The 20,261-nt window shown below is 38.3% G+C and overlaps 1 protein-coding gene and 1 long non-coding RNA gene across 8 annotated transcripts in view; both read right to left on the bottom strand.

Moving 5' to 3' along the window:
- The window catches only part of CD86 (CD86 molecule), a 62,800-nt gene extending 60,933 nt beyond the window's left edge, over positions 1-1,867 (bottom strand). For 3 of the 7 annotated variants that reach the window (XM_072724795.1, XM_025990161.2, XM_072724810.1), the window contains exon 1: positions 1,708-1,839. Coding sequence is in view for 6 of the 7 variants with exons in the window: in XM_072724810.1 (XP_072580911.1) it covers positions 1,708-1,732 (25 nt within the window). In the remaining variant the exon portion in view is untranslated. Of the gene's footprint in view, positions 1-1,707 lie in introns of all 7 variants that reach the window. The other 4 variants (XM_025990164.2, XM_072724826.1, XM_025990160.2 and 1 more) reach the window with 2 other exon arrangements.
- A 9,998-nt stretch (positions 1,868-11,865) lies between these two features.
- LOC140594239 (uncharacterized) lies at positions 11,866-15,300 on the bottom strand. The gene is made up of 3 exons (XR_011994968.1): positions 15,134-15,300; positions 14,377-14,490; positions 11,866-12,938 (listed from the first exon to the last, which is right to left on the bottom strand). It is a non-coding gene; the product is annotated as an uncharacterized lncRNA (long non-coding RNA).
- Between the last annotated feature and the right edge of the window lie 4,961 nt (positions 15,301-20,261).

Genomic DNA, 20,261 nt, shown 5'->3' with positions numbered 1-20,261 from the left:
CCAATTACCTATTTTAAGACATTTAAGTTGTTGCAAAGATTTTTCACTATCAGAAACAATAAGAAAAATATTTGTGTCTCTAAAATTTTACAAATATACGATTATGTCTTTACAAGAAATTTCTAAAAGTTGAACTTCTTGGTTAAAGAGCATATACACTTTTAAAGGCTTTTGATTTGTAACACCAAATTTTTGTCCAGAAAGATTATATTACCATTAGCAAGTAATAAGGGTATAGATGTTCTTCCCTCCTTAGAAACATTCTACTTTTTAAAAAGAAATCTGCCATTTTGATAAAGAAAAATAATATTTCACTGTTTTAATTAGCTTTTCTTTTATTTCTGATGAGATTAAACATTATTTATTGGTCATTTATATTTTAAAATTTTCTGCTCATTATCAATTTTCAGGCACTGTGAAAGAGTGAATCTTAAGAACAATATAGACAGTGGCCTGTTTCTAAAGATGTTAGGCAATGTTAACATAATTAAATGGTATCACTTCTATAGTTCCACAAAAATGATAAATTCTGAATTTTTTTTCATACATGTGTAATATTTCAAAACTCTACTGCAAGGAAAAAGACCCTTTACTTGGAAATTAAATTCTAATCTTCTGAAATAAAATCAGCAAAGCTGTTTCCATAATCAGTAAGCACTGCATAGACGAGGGTTATGTAGATTTTCAAAGAAGAGTAACAAATAATGACTGATCCCTCCTGCCCCCATCTAAGAGGAGGGTGGATGTGACTGCTTCTAGTAAGTCACAGCTATGGGGGTGTGCCACACAGGGAGAAACCTTGTGGTACAGAGCAAAGCAGCAAGAAAGATTGTAGCTTCACTCCTTATGAGCAGTGTGACCCTACCAAGTTATTTAGGTTCTTTAAACCACCGTGATCTTATCTATAAAACAGAATGGGATTATCTGTCTGAGAGTCATTGTGAAGATTAAAATCCAGTGACATAATATGAATAACGTTATGTACATCATGTTTGTTCAATACTGGGAAACTAATTGAATTAGTACTTTACTTCTTTCTTCCACCTAACCCTCCTCAGAATCTCTCATGGCCTGTTTGTGACTCATTTTCTACATTCTGCATTTTCTTCTTACACCTCATCTTCCTTTTCCTTTCCCTTGGCCTCTCTCCTTCTACCTTCTCTATCTCATTCCTCGGCCCCCAGGCCAACCTGACCAATCTTTTGTGTATACAAAATTTACTCTCTAGCCTTTGTAATGCTTATACAGACGTGTATAATTTTTTTCTGATTCTTAAAATCAACAAGTGCAACATTTAAGTATTTGAAAAAAAAGTTTAAAAAATCAAAATCAATCACTTCAAAAACCCCCAATATCCAGTAAACTTTTTGGTATCTCAAATAATTCTTAACTTTGAATGGCAGTCAAGTGTCTTGGTAGAAATACGTTTTAAAAGATCCCCTGCCTTGGAGCTATAGGATCAACCTAGAGTGGATGCTCTCAGATGGGGAGAATGGCTTCTAGGACTTCATCTGATTTTTCACAGCATAGATTGTTTTTTATCCCAGGTGTTCCTGCTCTTGAATTGTGCATAACTATACCCTTAATACATATTAGCATTCTTGAACAGAAAGGACAGAAAACAGCACCATCCTCACTGTCAGTCTGCTGCTGAGGTAACTTAACTCTTAATTGCCTTTCAAAGAAAAATAAGAATTGATCACTCACCATCTGAGATACATCTTGGCTGCATCTGCTGTTGTGCTAACGTCTGGGAATGACTCTTGTCTCTGTACTAGTCTGTGTTACAGTGGAAGGAGGAGCAACCCCTTCTATGCCTGTGAAAGCCTTCCTCTCAATGACTGTATATCCTGTAACTTTCTTCAATAAAGGCTGTTCCTCTTTTTTCTACAGATTTTGCCAACACTTGTGGAAGAAATTTAACCCTTTCCTTGCACTTGAATTCACTGATCTGCATCTAAATATATTTTTAAAAATAATTTGGTGGCTTGAGTTCCAGACCTGACATTAAGATGAGGCTGACTAAAATTTCCCCTCTTGAAATTCCCTCAAAAAACCTAGAAAATAAAATAATTAAAAAGAAAAAAACCTCTCTGTATTTATAAATAGAATAAAGAATATCCTACAGTTTTGGTAAGACAATAAAAAGTATAATTTATTATGGATGTGGATTGGGAGTGAGTAGCCTCCTCCTACTGATTTCCACCACAGAGATAATAGAGGATTCACTGAACTTTGGGGGCAAGGGAAAGTCCTGTGAGAGCTGCACAACCGAGGAGGTCAAACAAAAACTACTGCTTTTATTATTTCATTCTTACTATAGACAAAAATTAAATTGGTCAAAGAGAAGTTTCCTGAAATAGAGGTCTGGGGGGAAAAAAAGCAGTATCCTGAAATTAAGAGATGTGCTTGAGAGAGAAACATAAAATTCATCAAGTGGAAACTATTTTCAGAAGACAATAAATGTCCACATGTGAACTGAAAGGACATTTTGAATGACTTCAAAGGATTCAGATTGTCAAAAAACCTTTAAGAAAATGGATTTTCCTCCAGATAAATCATGATGAGCATTTAAAGTTACAAAGATATTGAAAGCTAAAAGCAAAATGAAAAAATAGGATGTCTACAGAGGAAGATAAAACAGCTCAACCTCTTACTAAATCCTGTAAAAAAAAACCCACAAAACAATATCTATAGAGTGTTGAGGTAGCATTCTTTACCTAGAGAAGATACCAATTAAGTATGAAGATCAATAGAAATGTATTATCAAGCAGACAGAACAACAAAAATACTGCTACAAAGATAACCTTCTTAAATAAATTACTTGAATATGTGCTCCAGAATAGTAAGAAATGAATTAATATCGAAAGCACAAGGATACAGAAGCTATTGTCTTGATTGCCTGGCTCCAAAAAAAAGGAGAAAAAGAGAAAAATGAAAGGGGAGGAAGGGCACAGTGAAAGCAAGTGCTAAGGGGGAAGTTTATAGATGTAAACACTTACTTTAAAAATTAAGAAAGATCTCCATAAAAAAAATCTCAAATCAACAACTTAACTTTACAACTTAAGGAACTAGAAAAAGAACAAGCCAAACCCAAAGATACCGGAAGGAAGGAAATTGTAAAGATTTAAACAGAGAAAAATGAAATAGAGAATAAAAAAGCAGTAGAGAAAATCAATGAATTCCAAAGTTGGTTCTTCAGAAAAATAAAACATATTAACAAAACTTTAGCAGCAAATAAATTAAGAAAATAAGAGAGAAGATACAAATTACTAACTTAGAAGTGATCAATGGTTCAAAGAAATCAAAAGGAAAATCAAAATAGATTCTTGAGGCAGCAAAAATGAAAACACAAATTACAAAAACTTATGGGATGTAGCAAAAGCAGTTCTAAAGGGAAGTTCATAGAAATAAATGCCTACATTAAGAAAAAAGTAAGATCTCAAATAAACAATCTAACTTTGCACCACTAGGACCTAGAAAAAACAAACTAACCCAAAAGTCAACAGAAGAAAGGAAAAAATAAAGATTGAAGCAGAAGTAAATGAAATAGACACTAGAAAGACAATGAAAAGACCATAAAAACTAATAGTTGGTTTTATTTTTTTAAAGATTTTATTTATTTATTTCAGAGAGAGAGAGAGAGAGAGAGAGAAAGAGAGCATGAGCAGGGGGAGGGGCAGCGGGAGAAGGAGACTCCCTGCTGAGCTGGGAGCCCAAGATGGGGCTCAGTCCCAGGACCCTGAGATCATGACCTGAGGTGAAGGCAGCTACTTAACTGACTGAACCACCTAGGCACCCTAATAGTTGGTTTCAAAATGATAAATGACATTGACAAGCCTTTAACTAGATTAAGAACAAGAAGAAAAGATTCAAATCAATAAAATTATAAATGAAAGAAGAAACATTACAATTGATACCACAATAATACAAAAGATAGAAAGAGAATATGATGGACAATTACATGCCAATAAGACAGGTACATGAAAAGGACCTCAACATTACTAATCATCAGGGAAATGCAAATCTAAACCACACTGAGATACCACTTTACACCTGTTAGAATGGTTAGAATCAAAACAACAAAAAATATTAAGTGTTGGTGGGATGTGTAGAAAAATGAATCCTTGTGCACTGTTGGTAGGAATGTAAATTGCTGCAGCCACTGTGGAAAATAGTATGGTGGTTCCTCAAAAAATTAAAAATAGAAATACCATATAATTCAGTAATTCCACTACCAGGTAGTTACACAAAAAAAGGAAAACATTAATTTGAAAAGATCTATGCATTCCTATGTTTATTGAAGTATTATTTATAATAGCCAAGATATGGAACCAACCCAAGGGTCAATCCATAGGTGAATAGATGAAGAAAATACAGTATATGGGGATCGCTAAACCACTGGGTGGCCCAGTGGTTTAGCGTCTGCCTTTGGCCCAGGGCGTGATCCTGGAGTCCCTGGATTGAGTCCCACATCAGGCTCCCTGCATGGAGCCTGCTTCTCCTTCTGCCTGTGTCTCTACCTCTCTCTCTCTCTCTCTCTCTCTCTCTCTCTCTCTCATGAATAAATAAATAAAATCTTTTTTAAAATACAGTATAGGATCCCTGGGTGGTGCAGCGGTTTAGCGCCTGCCTTTGGCTCAGGGCACGATCCTAGAGACCTGGGATCGAATCCCACCTTGGGCTCCCGGTGCATGGAGCCTGCTTCTCCCTCTGCCTGTGTGTCTGCCTCTCTCTCTCTCTCTCTCTCTCTCTCTCTCTCTCTCTGTGACTATCGTAAATAAATAAAAATTTAAAAAAATACAGTATACATGTACACTGGAATATTACTCAGCCATAAAAAGGGATGAGATCTTCGCATTTGTAACAACATGAATGGACCTAGAGGATGTTATACTAAGTGAAATAAGTCAGACAGAGAAAGACAAATATCATATGATTTCATTTATATGTGGAATCTTAAAAAACAAGACAAATGAATAAGCCAACAAAAAGCAGAAACAGATCCATAAATACAGAGAACAAATTGATGGTTGCCACAGGTGACGGTAGTGGAGGGATGGGTAAAATAGATAAAGGAGAGTGGGAGATACAGCCTTCTAATTATGGAATAAATAAGTCACAGGAATAAAAGGTACAGGTTAGGGAATATAGTCAATGGTATTGTAATAATGTTGTATGGTGATAGATGAGAGCTACATTTCTGGTGAGCATAGAATGACATATAAACTTGTCAAATCACTATGTCATACACCTGAAGCTAAAGCAACATTGTGTGTCAACTACACTTCAATTAAAAATGAATAAATAGATAGAATTGGCAAAAATATTACACACCAACAAATTGGATAACTTAGAAGAAATGGATAAAATCCTAGAAACATATAACCTGACAAGACTGAATTACAAAGAATAGAAAATCTGAGATCGATAATGAATTAGGAGATTGAAGCAGTAATCAAAAACTACAACCAAGAAAATGCCCAGGACCTGACAGTTTCACAGGTAAATTCTACCAAACATTTAAAAAGGAATATTGCCAATCCTCCTCAAACTCTTCCAAAAAACTGAAGAGTAGGGAACAATTCCAAACTCATTTTACAAGACCAGGTTTACTGTCATTACAAAGCTAGATAAGGGCACTATCATAAAAAAGAAAATTATAAGCAAATACTCCTGATGAACATGAATGCAAAAATTATTTTCTAAAAACAATTTTATTATTTATTTATTTGAAAGAGGGAGAGAGAGTATGAGAGAGGGAAAGAGAGAGAGCACAAATAGAGAAAAGGGTAGAGGGAGAAGCAGACTCTCCCTGTGGAGCAGGGAGCCTGACGTGGGACTTGATCCAGGACCTTGGGATCATGACATGAGCTGAAGGCAGATGCTTAACCAACTGAGCCACCCAGGTGCCCAGATGCAAAAATTCTTTAAAAATACTAGCAAACCGACTTCAGCAGTACATTAAAAAGACCATACGCCATGATAGGGTGGGATTTATCGCTGGGTTTTGAGGATGATACAACATATGCAAATCAATACACATGATATACCACATTAACAGAGTGAAGAGTAAATATCATATAATTATCTTAATAGAAAAGCAGAAAAAGCATTTGACAAAATTTAACCTCCTTTCTTGATTAAAAAAAATACTCTTGACAAATTGGTGCAGAAGAAATGTACCTCAACATAATAAAGGCCATATATGACAAGCCCATAGCTAACATCGTGCCCAATGGTAAAACGCTGAAACCTTTTTCCCTATGATCAGGAATAAAATAAAGATGCTAATTCTCACTGAAATCCTAAAATTTGTATGGAACCACAAAAGACTTAGCCAAAGCTATCTTGAGAAAGAAAAACAAAGAGGGAAACATCACACTTTCCAATTTCAAAGCATATTACTGGCTTCTTGCATAGCTCCTGGGAGAAAAAGTCCACTATAATCTTGTACCTTTTCTTTCGTAGGCAATCTTTTTTTCTCTGAGTATTTTCAAGACTTTTTCTTTGCTTTTGGTTTCCAGCAGTTTGATTTTGGTATAGACCGAATTGTGTCCAAAATGCAAATGCTGAAGTCCTAATCCCAAACACCTCAGAATGTGACTATATTTGGAGATATGGGCGGTAAAGGGGTGATTCAGTTAAAACGAGGCCATTATGGGGGCCCTTAATCTGATCTCACTGGCATCCTTATGAAAAGAGGAAGTTTGGACACACAAAAAGGACACCATGGATGATATCCATGGACAGAGGGATGACCATGTGAACATACAGCAAACAGGTGGCCATATGCAAGGCAAGAGGAGATACCTCAGAAGAAACTAACCCTGCCAGCCCTTGATCTTGAACTTGCAGCATTCAAAACTGTGAGAAATAAATTTGTTATTTTAGCCACCCAGTCTATAATATTTTGTTATGGTAGCCCTAGGAAACTAATACAAATACGATATGTCTAGGAATGGGCTTTGTTTTATTTTGTTTTCTTTTTTAGTATTTTCCCTTCATAGTGTTTTCTGAGCTTAGACCTATGATTTGAGGTGTGGCACTAATTTTAGAGAATCCATGGCCATTATTTTCTCATATATTTCTTCCATTTCATACTTTCTCTCAGCTCCTGAGATTCCAGTTACACGTATATAACATTTGATGTTTTCCTTCAGCTCTTCAGTGGTTGCTCTGTTCTGTTTATTTTTTCTGCATCCTAGTTTTTTCCTCTTGCTTATCAGTTTATATGATAAGTTTATATGATTATATTGTCAAGTTCCATAATTTTTTCTTCTGTTGTATCAGGGCCTGGTTAAGGGATTTTTCATCTCCATTACTACTATTTTTTTATTTCTAGCATTTTCATGTGATTCTTTTGTTTATACTTTACATTTCTCTGCTGAAATATCTGTCTGATCCTGCCTGTTGTCTACCTTTTCCATTAGATCTTTTAACATATTAATTATTTTAAATTCCCTGTAAGATAGTTCCAACATATGTCATATTTGTGTCTGTTTTTTTTTAATTTTTATTTATTTATGATAGTCACACAGAGAGAGAGAGAGAGAGAGGCAGAGACACAGGCAGAGGGAGAAGCAGGCTCCATGCACCGGGAGCCTGACATGGGATTCGATCCCGGGTCTCCAGGATCGCGCCCTGGGCCAAAGGCAGGCACCAAACCGCTGCGCCACCCAGGAGTCCCTTGTGTCTGGTTTTGATGATCATTTTGTCTCTTCAGATTTTGATTTTTCTTGCCATTTTGAATTCCTCTGCTGTAGATTGAATTGTATCCTCCCACAAATTCATATGTTGAGGCTTTCACCCCCAATGTGATGGTTTTTGGAGATGAGACCTTTGACAGGTATTTAAGCTTAGATGAGGTCATGAGGATGGGGATTTCATGATGGGATCAGTGCTCATATAAGATGAGATAGCAGGGAGCTTGCTCTCTTTCTGTCTCCACCATCTGAGCACACATTGAGAAGGCAGTCATCTAAAACCCACAAAGAATTCTTTTTTTCTTTTGAAGATTTTATTTATTTATTCATGAGAGACACAGACAAAGACAGAAGCAGGCTCCATGCATGGAGCCCTATGTGGGACTCGATCCTGGGACCCCAGGATCACGCCCTGGGCCGAAGGTAGACACTCAACCGCTGAGCCACTCAGGCGACTGCCCACAATGAATTCTTAACAGAACCCAGCCAGGCTGGCACCCTGATCTTGGACTTCTCAGCCTCCAGAACTGTGAGAAATAAATTTCTGCTGTTTAAACCATCCAGTCTATAGTATTTTGTTATGACAGCTTGAGCAGACTAAGATAGCCTCATGATTTTTTGTTCAAAGTCAGATGTGTTATACAAGATAATAGATACTGAGGTATACATGTTCTGTGCTTAGAGATAAGCCTGCCTTTCCTTTTGCTAGGACTTAGTGATGGAGATTTGTGTTGTTTGTCTGGAGTTGAGTTGGGTTGGAAGTTCAGTGTTGCGATGGTTAAACTCGGTGATTAAGTTCACAGGCTTCAAATTTCTCTAGCAATACCTCTTGTGGTCTGTTTGTCAGTGTTTCTCTCATTGTCTACTCTACACTTGGCTTTACACTTACACTTGTCTTTCTGCTTTTTTTTTTTTTTTTTTTTGAGTCTTCCCTTTGAACTGCTTCCCCAAAATAATCTGTCTTTGCAGCTCTCCTAGCTGTATTCCATTCTTATTTTTACTCAGTGTTTATTAGAGTGGTTATGGGGCTGCAGGGGGAGTAGGCAAGGCCTAGTTCTCTGATGTTCTAATTGCTTCAGTTTTCATCAGACATTATGAAACTTCACTAGTGTTCTTGCCTTCCGCTGGACCTCGTGCTGGGCCAGAATCTGTTCTTGACTTTCTCCAAGGGGTAAACATTTATTCTGTTTTCCTCCCCCAGTATCAATTGGCTCCCACCAGTGCCCTAATGATACAGTTTTTGTTTCCACTATCCCTGCAGATTAAGACTTGTTTTACAGAGGAGATAGAATAGGTGGGTTGGAGCAGAGTGTTGGCAATAATTTCTAGTTCCCCTCATCCAGGCACCCCTGTAAGGAAAACATCCTCAGAGTTTTCTCCAATTTTCCTTGTTAGCTCCTGGTGAGGTTCTCAAAGGAAACCCTTCAACAAAGTACTAACCCCCCGGGGCTTCACCATATCATACTGGCCCACATTCAGCCTTTAGAAATTTATTTTAGTTTTCCAGCTGTTCTTGTTACTGGCTTATATGGCATCAGGAGGCATCTGACCCAGATAATCAAATGCTCTGATTCTGTTTTTCTATAAAGGAGCTTGTCTCTCCCTAATGTTGTGTTACATTTTTGCCCTGCAGTAGCAATTTTCTTAAGAGTTCAAGAATCTTTATTAGTTTTGGACTTTGTTCCCCATTTTCTTGTTGTAAGGGTGGGAACAACTCTCTTCACAGCTCTCTATACTTGGTGAAACCAGAAGTAATTTCTATATTTCTTCATATATTTCATACAATTTCTGGGACTCAACCAAAATAACCAGACACATCATTTTGCTGAATACAAGGTCAATATAGAAAATCAACCAAATGTCTATACACCAGCCATAAACAATAGAAAATACAATTTTTAAAATGATTTTCAAATTGATATAATTTACCATCAAATTATATCATTATCTCCAAATAAGTCTCATGAAGATATATGATATTTTTACCCTAAAAAACTTTTTAAAATATTAAGAGAAATTGCAGAATATGAAAACAAATAGTGATATATACTAAGTTCATAAATTAGAAAGCTCACAAATATAAAAATGGCAATTCCTCCCAAATTGATCTACTGACATAAGGCAATCCCAATTAAGATCATAGTAGATTTCTGTGTAAATTAACAAGTTGATTCTAAAATGTGTGTGGAAATGCAAAGGGCTGAGAATAGTCAAGTCATTCTTGAAGAAGAAAATGAACTGAAAGGACTTGCTCTAGTAGATATGAAGGTCTGTTATGAGGCTATAATAATTTAAAAAGTGTGGTATTGGCACAAGGGTAGGCAAACAAATAGAAAGACCAACCAACGAAAGAAAATAGAGAGTCCAGAATCAGATGTATAGACACTTTGCTTTTAGAAAAACTGACATTGTTGAGCAGAAGGGAAAGGATTTCTTTCTTTCTTTCTTTCTTTCTTTCTTTCTTTCTTTCTTTCTTTCTTTCTTTCTTCTTCTTCCTTTCTTCCTTCCTCCCTTTCTCTCTTACTTTCTTTTTCAGTATATGTGCTGCTAAAGCAAACACAAGAATTAACTTTCAATAATTAGGCTTGGTCAATTGGATATCTGTGTGAGAGAAAAAGAAGGGGGTTCCTGGCTGGCTTAGTTAGTAGAGCATGCGACTCTTGATCTCAGGGTCATGAGTTCAAGCCCCATGTTGAGTGAGGAGCCTACTTAAAAAGAAAGAGAAAAATGGAACTCCCTACTTCATATGTCAGTTCTATGTGGATTGTAGATCTAAATGTAAAAAGCAAAATATAATGCTCCTAGGAGATGACAGAGGAGAATATCTTCATGACCTTATTTCTTAAATAATTCATTGAAATCTTAAAGATATTAAAAGATTGATATGTTTCTCCAAAATAAATAATAAAAACATCTGTTCATCAAGCAACATCATTTGGAGAGCAAAAAGGCAAGTTACAAACTGGGAGAAGATATTTTTAACCCGTGTAACCACAGAAAGGATCATATCCAGAATACAATAAGAAACTCCTATAAATCAAGAAAGCAATAGAAAACTGAATAGAAAAAAATAAGCAAAAGATTCTACCAAAGACAAGAAAAGGATATCCAAAAGTACTGAAGGCTGATAAACACACAAAAAAAGTGCTCAACTTCATTAGTCATCAGGGAAATGCAAATTAAACCACAATGCAATAACACACCCACTAGTAAAGCCGTAATTGAAGACTGTCAATCCCAAATATAGCCAAGGATGTGGAACATTAAAGCTTTCTCTTTTTTTTAAGATTTTATTTATTCATGAGAGAGAGAGAGCGAGAGAGCAGAGACATAAGCAGAGGGAGCCTGATATGGGACTGGGGCCTGGGACTCGATCCTGGACTCCAGGATCACACTCTGAGCTGAAGGCAGATGCTTAACTGCTGAGCCACCCAGGCGTCCCTAAAGCTTTCACTCATTAGTGGTATGTAGATAAATTTGGAAGAACCTAAGGTTGAACATATGCTTAGTATATTGATAATCTCTTGCTGCATAACGGCAATATTGTTTTAGTGGCAAAAAACAACAAACATATTTTATCTCTTGTTGTGCCTCAGGAATTTGACAGTAGCTTAGCTATGTAGGTTTTGGCTCAGGGTCTCTCATGAGTTTACAGTCAAAATGTTAGCACTTCTGAAGACTTGACTGCAGCTAGAAAATTCCTTCCAAGATGGTTCACTCAGATGACTATCGTCCAGAAGCCTTAGTTCCTCACCATGGGGCTTCTCTATAGGACTGCCTTAGTGTCCTCATGATATTGTAACTGGCTTCCACCAACCTGGACAAGGAAGAAGCTGGAATGCCTTTTCTGACCCAGTCTTGGAGGGAACACACCGTCACTCCTGCTTCTCTATTAGAAGTGAGTCACTAAGTCCAGCCTACACTTGAGGGTCATGGATTTAAGCTCCCCTCTTTTGAAGAGAGGAGGGTCAGAGAATTTGGGGACATAAATTAAAATCACTACACATACCCCATGACCAATTTTTCCCTGAGTCATAGAAGCAAAAAAAGGGTGAGTGTATGGCTCTCTAAACATTTACAATGTTTATAACATCATTATTCACAATAGCCAAATAGTATTAACAAAATGCTTATCAACAATACAATAGATAAATAAATTGTGCTATGGTCTAACAATATAATACTATTCTTAAATAGAAATTAACAAACTTACAGATACATGCAAAACCATAGATTAATCTTGCTAATACAATATTGAGTGAAAGAGACAAACTCCAAAAATGTGTACTACGTTACTTTCTTTATATAAATGTTAACAGAGGCTAAACCAATCTATAATATAAAAAGTCAAAATGGTGGTTACCTTTGGGGAGGAGAAGGGAGGGAGTGATTAAGAGGGGTTATGAGGAGATGCTTCTGAAATCACCATTTCATTACTGATCTCTAACTTGCCCAGAGTGGTAGTTGCAAAGATATATTTACATTACAGTTAAGTTCATTGAGCAATATACCTCTGATTTGTGTAGATTTCAGAATTGTCTTATACTTCAAATTTGGAAAAGTTTTAAAAGATGCCAAAGAAAGAAAAAAAAGTATTCTTCAGGCAAAAACAAAATATGTCTATGTGCTGAATTTGGTCTGCAAGGAGCCCGTGTGTAATATCTGCTTTAGATCAGGTTGGAATATCATCTTCAGTAGGCCTCAAAGCCTATGGGTTATGTTAGACTTTGGTGGTAGCATAAATCTATTTCTGTAAAGTTTCGGATTGTCAAGTGTTGGTTATGGAAAAACCCTTCTGGATCAGTTAATCCAGTGAGTTTTCAAACCAACCTCTCTGGCAGTGGCAATCCCTTAGATACTTCATTGAATGCAAGAGCTTCTCAGAACATAGTACAAACACCACTTATTTAGGGACGTCTGGGTGGCTCAGTGGTTGAGCATCTGCCTTCGACTCAGGGTGTGATCCCGGGGTCCTGGGATGGAGTCCCACACTGGGCTCCCCACAGGGAGCCTGCTTCTCCCTCTGCCTAAGTCTCTGCCTCTTTCTATCTCTCTCATGAATGAATAGAATCTAAAAAAAAAAAAAAAAACTCAGACCTAGCCTAATACCCTTGAGTTACAAACAAAGAAGCTGAGGCTTATAGAGACTGTTATTCGTTTAAACAGCTGCTTGGTGGTAATGTCCTGAGATTCGCTCCCAAGTTAAGGTACCATGAGTATGCTGTGCTGCCCCTGGTGAAGAAACCGAAAAAGGGAAAAGTTACATTATCTCAGGACCGTGGTCTTTGGAGTAGAAACCCTCCAATTCTGTCATTCAAGGTGGTGGCAAAGCAGAATGATCAAAGATAAGCTGAGATAAGCAATGTGTTGGGAAGTGTTCTGTTTAGGGACTGCCCTGGGGAATGCCCTATTTACTAACAAAGATGTGGGGCATTCTCTCATCCAGCTCACCCTTCAACTAGCTTCTCAACTCTAGCTGTACATTAGAACCACCTGGGAACTTTTGAAAAAATACTGCTTCCTGGGTCTCCCCATAGACGAATTGAATCAGATTCTCTGGAGTGGGCTGGAAAGAACTGGATATTCTGACTCCTACTGAGCTATACTGAGATGTGTATGGACTGAGCTCATCATCTCAGAGAAGTTCTGAGTCTGAACAACAAATTGGGCCTTGCCACAAGATGAAAAAACAGTAGAGAGAGAGAAAAAAAAATCCCTCTGGTGGTAGCAAAACTCCAGGCTGCCTGACTTTGTTGCTATGAGCACTTGGACCTCTTCTCTGTGGCTCTAACCTCAGGAATACAGCCCCCTATTTGTCCCTAGTTTTTCCCCTTATAATAAAATATCGGAAAAACCAGATCCTTAGGCCTTACGTGAAGAGTGCAATTAAAGTACCTTGGTATCACGCATGGCTTTGGCAGAGCATGGAGTCTACACTTCTGCTCAGAATGGGTCGAGCCCATTCTCCGAGAAAGGTCACCCTTAGAGATGCATTAGTTCTGCATTCCTCTGTCCAGCCAAGCAAGGGACCCTGCTATCTTCCTAATCTGGGTCCTTCTCGCCTTTGTAGAATGTCATTAATGGGAAGGACCAAAGAGGTTATTTTACCAGTTTCCCATTTGATAGAAACATTTTTGGCCAAAAGTGACTTACTCAAAATCACATTGGATGTCAGTGGAAACGTCATGGCACAAACACATGTGGTCTGATTCTATACCCCGCGCTCATTTTTTTGGCCTAAAAGTATTTTTAATTACAAAATATGTCAAAGATACAGAAAACCATATAAAATTTAACTGATTTTACACTTTTAGCATGTTAGTTTCAGATATTTTTTAAAGAATAAAATATTACAGATTCAACTGAAGTCCCTCCTAACCCATACCTCTCCTTCCCTCTCACGAGTAACAACACTCTGAGATTGGTGAATCCTATTCCCTGGAATGTTTTTTGTACTTTGTTCTACATACATATGAATCTTCCATAATACTACATAATACTGCTTTTTGTGTTAACATTTGACAAAATACTGTAAATAGTATCTTGTAACTTCTTTATTCATATAACATTATATTTTCAATATTCACCTATGGTATAGATTTAGTTAATTCATTTTGACAGTGACAGTGTCATATTATCTTATTCTACTGATAAGCCCTATTTTACTTACTTATTCCCCTCTGATGGAAAGTTGCTTCCAGGCCTTGCACAAATTGTTTCACAGCCAACATCCTTGCACATGTATCTGTGTGTACCAGGGTGAGAATTTCTATAGATTGGAGACCTAGAAGGGAAATCACAAAGTCCTGGGATATATGCACCTTCAACTCTATGTAATTTTGTCAAACTGTTCCCCAGAGTAGTTGAACCAATTTACACTTCTCACATTTTTACCAATACTTGTTTGCTCAGTCTTTTACATTTTAACCAATTTGTCACAGGTGAAATAACATTGTTTTAAATTTACAATTTCTGACTACTGGTCATCAGTAGATGCTCAAAGTTGAGCATCTTTTAGTATAATTAATAGTGAATCAAACTTCCTCTTATATGAATAAACTATTCATCTCCTTACCATTGGGTTGTCCTCTACTGAATTTTTAGGAGTTTCTAAAGAATATGCTGGAGATATATATGTATATATTTGCCTTTTAAATGCACAGGAAATATCTTTCTCAGTTTGTGGGGGCTTTTTTGTTTTGTATATATTGTCTTTTGTTTATAGAATTTTTAAATTTAATACTGTCTTCTGTATCAGCTTTCCTCAATGACTTATTCTTTTTGTTTTCTGTTTAAAAGATCATTTTTTAAAATGTCATGTAGGTATTCTATCACATTTTCTTCCAAAAACCTGAAATTTTTACTTTTAACATTTAGATTTTAATCACCTTGGAATTTTTATATAGTATGAAGAAAAGATATCTTACCTTTTAACATAACAAACATTGGGATCCCTGGGTGGCGCAGCGGTTTGGCGCCTGCCTTTGGCCCAGGGCGCGATCCTGGAGACCCGGGATCGAATCCCACGTCGGGCTCCCAGTGCATGGAGCCTGCTTCTCCCTCTGCCTGTGTCTCTGCCTCTCTCTCTCTGTGACTATCATAAATAAATAAAAAAAATAAAAAAATTTAACATAACGAACATTAATTGTCCTAGCATCACTTACTGAATAGTTAATGGTTATCCCATTGAATCATGCCACCTCTGTTATGGATCAAGTTCTCATCTATATGGGTTTCTGTTTCCAGAATCTCTTATATTCCACTTGTCTGTTTGCCTATCTATGCCAGTGCCACATTGTTTTAAGTTCTATAGCTTTAACATTTAAAGAGGCAAATTCCTGTTCCACATCAGGCTCCCTGTATGGAGCCTGCTTCTCCCTCTGCGTATGTCTCTGCCTCTCTCTGTGTGTCTCTCATGAATAAGTAAATAAAATCTTAAATAATAATAATAATAATAATAATAATAATAATGAGGCAAATTCCCCTCGTCCTTATTAATTTTTTTTCAAAATTATCTTGGCTATTTACCACTGTATCTCATTTAATTTTCGGAATATCTTGAGAAGCTCTGGGGAGATTTTTCAGGTTTGTGTTAGAAATATTTAGAATTTATCAATTTGAAAAACATTATTCTCCTGGGCACCTGGGTGGCTCAGTGGTAGAGTGTCTGTCTTTGGCTCAGGTCATGATCCCAGGGTCCTGGGATCGAGTCCCACATCGGGCTCCCTGTAGGGAGCCTGCTTCTCCCTCTGCCTGTGTCTCTGCCTCTCTCTGTGTCTCTCATGAATAAATAAATAAAAAATCTTTAAAAAAGAAAAAATTACTGTCCTTAGTGATACTGTTTTTAGCCATGAATATGGTACAACTTTGCATTTATTTACATCTTTAAAAACTATTTTCATTAACTTTTTGCAATTTTCTCCGTAGAGCTGTTTCACATATATTGCTGGATTTATTCCTAGTTATTTTATAGATTTACTGCTATTACAAAAATATATTTTAAAGTCATATCTTCAAAATGGATAGTACTAGTAAATATAGATGCCAGTGACCAAAGAGTATGTCTCCCAGTCCCTACTGACTCAGGGCTCCCTCATCAAGCTTGCAGCTCCTACCAATGTCATTCAACCAATTGTACTCAATAAAGGTGTCCAACCATCCACAGGAGTATCATTTGGATGCTCCACTGTTCTCTCAGGTATGTAATATGTCTGAAATGATTTAAAACTCTTCTCTGTATATGCATTCTTTAATGACAACACCATCCACACAAACTTAGTAACTTGAAACCTATATTCTCTCAATTCCTATACCTAATTTACCATCAGTCTTGTCAATTCTATAGTCTAAGTATCTGCCCACCTGTCTTCTCTTCTCCATTCTCAACACCAATGACTGAGCTGAGCCCTCAGTATTTCCATCTGGACCATAGTAACAGTTTCCTAACTGATCTCCCTACCTTTTATCTCAGTTCTTCCTTACCATTCTTTTCATTGCTGTCAAGTTTATTTTCCTAATATGCAAGTCTGATCATGCCTCACCCAGCATAAAACCTGTCACTATTTCCCCATTGCCTGCTATATGAAGTCTTAGTTCTCCGGCTGGTCATCAAGGCCCTTTATTTACCCTGGCTCTCTAACATATTTTCCCTCCACTCCCCACCTTGCCCTAGCAAAACTGAGGTGCTTCTAGTTCAGCTATGCTATTCCCTGGTGCTATAATTTTGCACACAGTCTCTCTGTTTGGATTGCTGTCACACGTCACATGTCACATGTCACGGCTCACATGTCACTTCCTCCAGAAACTATGGATAAAGAGCTCAACAATATTTACTGAGCACTACCTATATGCCAGGTGCTATGCTAGATGCCAGACATATAAAATGAATAAGATGTGCTCCAGATGCTGCAGCACAGGTTAGCTACTTCCATTTTTTGCCTCCCTGTAGGTTTAACTGCTTGGAGCAGTTTTTTTACTTACACCTTTATTTTCTTTCTTCCACTTTTGATAACTACACAGTCAAACATACAAATATCACACTATTCTCAAGAAGAGATGCACATGCATATATAGACACAGTATTCAGAGACACTTATGTACAGGTTTAACTAGAAGTGTGATTATAAGTGATGAAATCATAAGCCCTGTACTTTGTGGTTAGACTCTGGATGAATGAACACAAAGAAACACAGTATGGCCAGGGTAGTAATTAAGGGTGTGTTCTCTGAAGGCAGAGTGCCTGAGTTTGCATCTCAGGTTTGCTGCTTACAAGCTGGGTAAGCCTGGGTAAGTAACTGGACCTTTGTGCCTCAAGTTCCTCAGCTGTAAAATGGGGACAGTAGTAATCTCTGCCTCAGAGTGTTGGTGAGAGATTACTGAAGTTAATACAAAAGTGCTGAGAATGGTGCTCAGCACAAAATAAGTGTTCAATAAATGGTACCTATTGTTGCTTTGTACATGAAGACAATTTTGTCCCAGGCGCTATCAGCAGGTCAAGTGATTTTTTTTTTACTTCTTTGTTTAGCATAAAAGAACTGTTTGTTGTTCTGAGCCAAGTATATTCTCTTATCACATCTCTGTTGAACCAATGGCACATGTTGGCAGAAGAACTGGTCCAGGAAAGCTCACGGTAGTGGAATGTAGTTTTACTTTACATAGAGCTAAATGATATACGTGGAAACAAACTGCATTAGATGGAAGAGTCAACGAGCTGTGAATTCAGATTAGGACTTAGCGAGGTGAGAGCGTGTGGTGTAATAGCTGACCCCAGAGAGTGTGGAGCCAGCTGGCTCTACCACCTAATAGCCTTGTGACCTTGGGCAAGTTACTTCTTTGTATCTCAGCTGCCACATCTGTAAAATGGAATTGATAATAACAGAAAAGCAGTCTCTATTCTATATAGTTATTGTACAAATACAATGAGATCATGCATATAAGGCACTTAGAACGTTGCGTGGTATAGAATATAAGTGGTAAAGAAAGCAGATCCATGTAGTAGGCAGAGAAATATGTAATCATTGTGTTCACTCCAAGAAAAGCAATAGAGGTAGATGTTGAACTAAATGAGTAATCCTAAGAAAAAAATTCCATTGCACTTGGGATAACCTTTGTAAAAGTCATCTTTTGTTCCTATAGAAGCCTTCAAGGTATGCCCTCAGTTATGTTGGGTTTAGACCTCTAGGACTTCCCAAAATCTGTTCCATGAAACTTTTGCCCTAAGATATGTGTGAGAAAAAGGGCTTTGGGGTTTAATAAAGCTGAAAAAATGCTATATGACTTATTTCCTTAGGGATTTCAAATGTATAGTACACTCTAAGGGCTTGAGAAAAGCTACAAAAATGTTTCATTTAGTTTAATCCAGCATTTATTGAATTTGATCACAGATTCTTTTTTCTACATACTGTTTATTAACATGCCATGGAATAAACATGGAAAAATGCTGGCTTCAATGAGTATTAAAAATGACCTTTGTATCAAAACAAGGCCTGAGGGGTGTGGGAGGTAGGTTTGGGAAAGAGAGGGCTCATACTTTTTTGGACTGGGACTGAAAATTGTCTAGAGCAATTTACAAATCCAGCAGTCACACAAATCCCTCAGGGTCACAAACACTCAAATACATAGAATGTTCCCAGGAGCACAGTCTCTGGAGGGGGTTGGGGGTTTCTTCACATTAGATCTTGCTCCTGCTGCTGCGCTGAGATCCCACTGTAGAAGGTCTAAAGGCCCCTGAACATACTGTACCACCTGCCTTTGGCCATGTACTGGCTCAATTTGCTTCCTACATTCTTGAAGAGAAGAGGCCACAGGAAAAACATGTAACGTACAGTGGCCCAATTGGGGAACCAGAGGCCACACTCGGGGGAAGAAGGGGAAGTTGGGAGAAGGGACTGGGTTGACCTCCAATCAGTTTCAGGACAAGAATGTTCCTCTGGGAGGAAGGAAGGTGGAGGACATCAGTAGCTCTAACGAAGAGAACCCTTCACACAGAGCAGGACAGGAGATATACTTAAGAGGAATAATATTGACTTCCAAGGTCAGTGATGAGAACGGGAGCTTCCTCAGGAACGGAAATGATGTTTAATACACCTTTTTAATTCTTTTCTTGAGGAAAAAGATGGTGGCTAGGAGAGAGAGCACAATGAACAATCCCTAATCGGGGAGAGGTGTATAAAATAGCTGGCTATTTACACTGACCAGGGTAGAGGTGATCTTCCAACTTAATGTTGTTGCTTGGTTGGTTCCTGAAGGCAGGTGTGTCTTCTTCCTGGGTTTTACTCTTCCCTGTGGGATCCTGCCAAGAAAGGACAGATTGGATTATATCCTAGTTGGCCTGGTGCAAAGAGAGCCAGAATCTTTGACCCTGGGAGGGGTGACTCAGTGAGGGGCTGCTAAGCCGCACTTCCCGCAGGATGGAAACTAAGAAAAAGAAATGTATCAACAGGTGGTGGAGGGAGCCTAACTGCAGGTGGTGGGAGCAGGATTTGTTCTTATCACTTTATATTTCTCTAACTTTTCTGTAATAAGCATCTATGACTTTCATATTTGCGGAAAATTAAGTCTCTTTCTCTAGTTTATACTGCACATCTTTAGTTTCTAGAAATCCTGAGCAGACCTTATGTGCAAACTTCATATTGGTGTGTTTTCGGGGGGGCGGGGGGGGGGGGAGTTTTCCAGGCATGTATGAGCGAATGGAAATATAGCATAAGACGTATACCCCGGAAAGTTGTATCCCAGTAATTCTACAAAGAGGGGGAGGCGTTTGCTAGGGGTAAGACTCCCCAAGAACTTCTGGGGAAAGAAATGGTTTGGCAAGAGGCGGGAGGGGTGCTGCCTGCGACGGGCTTCCAGGGAGGCGAGGGCCCGGCAGGCGGCAGACGGGGAGGCGGCAGGTGGGCCAGGTGGGCCAGGTGGGCCAGGTGGGCCAGGTGGGCCAGGTGGGCGGCCCCGGGCCTCGGTGGGGGCGGGGCGGGGCGGGGGGGCGGGGCCGCGGGAAGCGCGGGGTGGGGCTGAGCCGGGCGCACCTGCTGGCCCGCGGCGCACCTGCCCCCGCCCTGC

Source organism: Vulpes vulpes, chromosome 1, assembly GCF_048418805.1.
Source record: "Vulpes vulpes isolate BD-2025 chromosome 1, VulVul3, whole genome shotgun sequence".
Classification (NCBI taxonomy): Eukaryota; Metazoa; Chordata; class Mammalia; order Carnivora; family Canidae; genus Vulpes; species Vulpes vulpes.
This window is presented reverse-complemented; position numbering and strand designations above follow the sequence as displayed.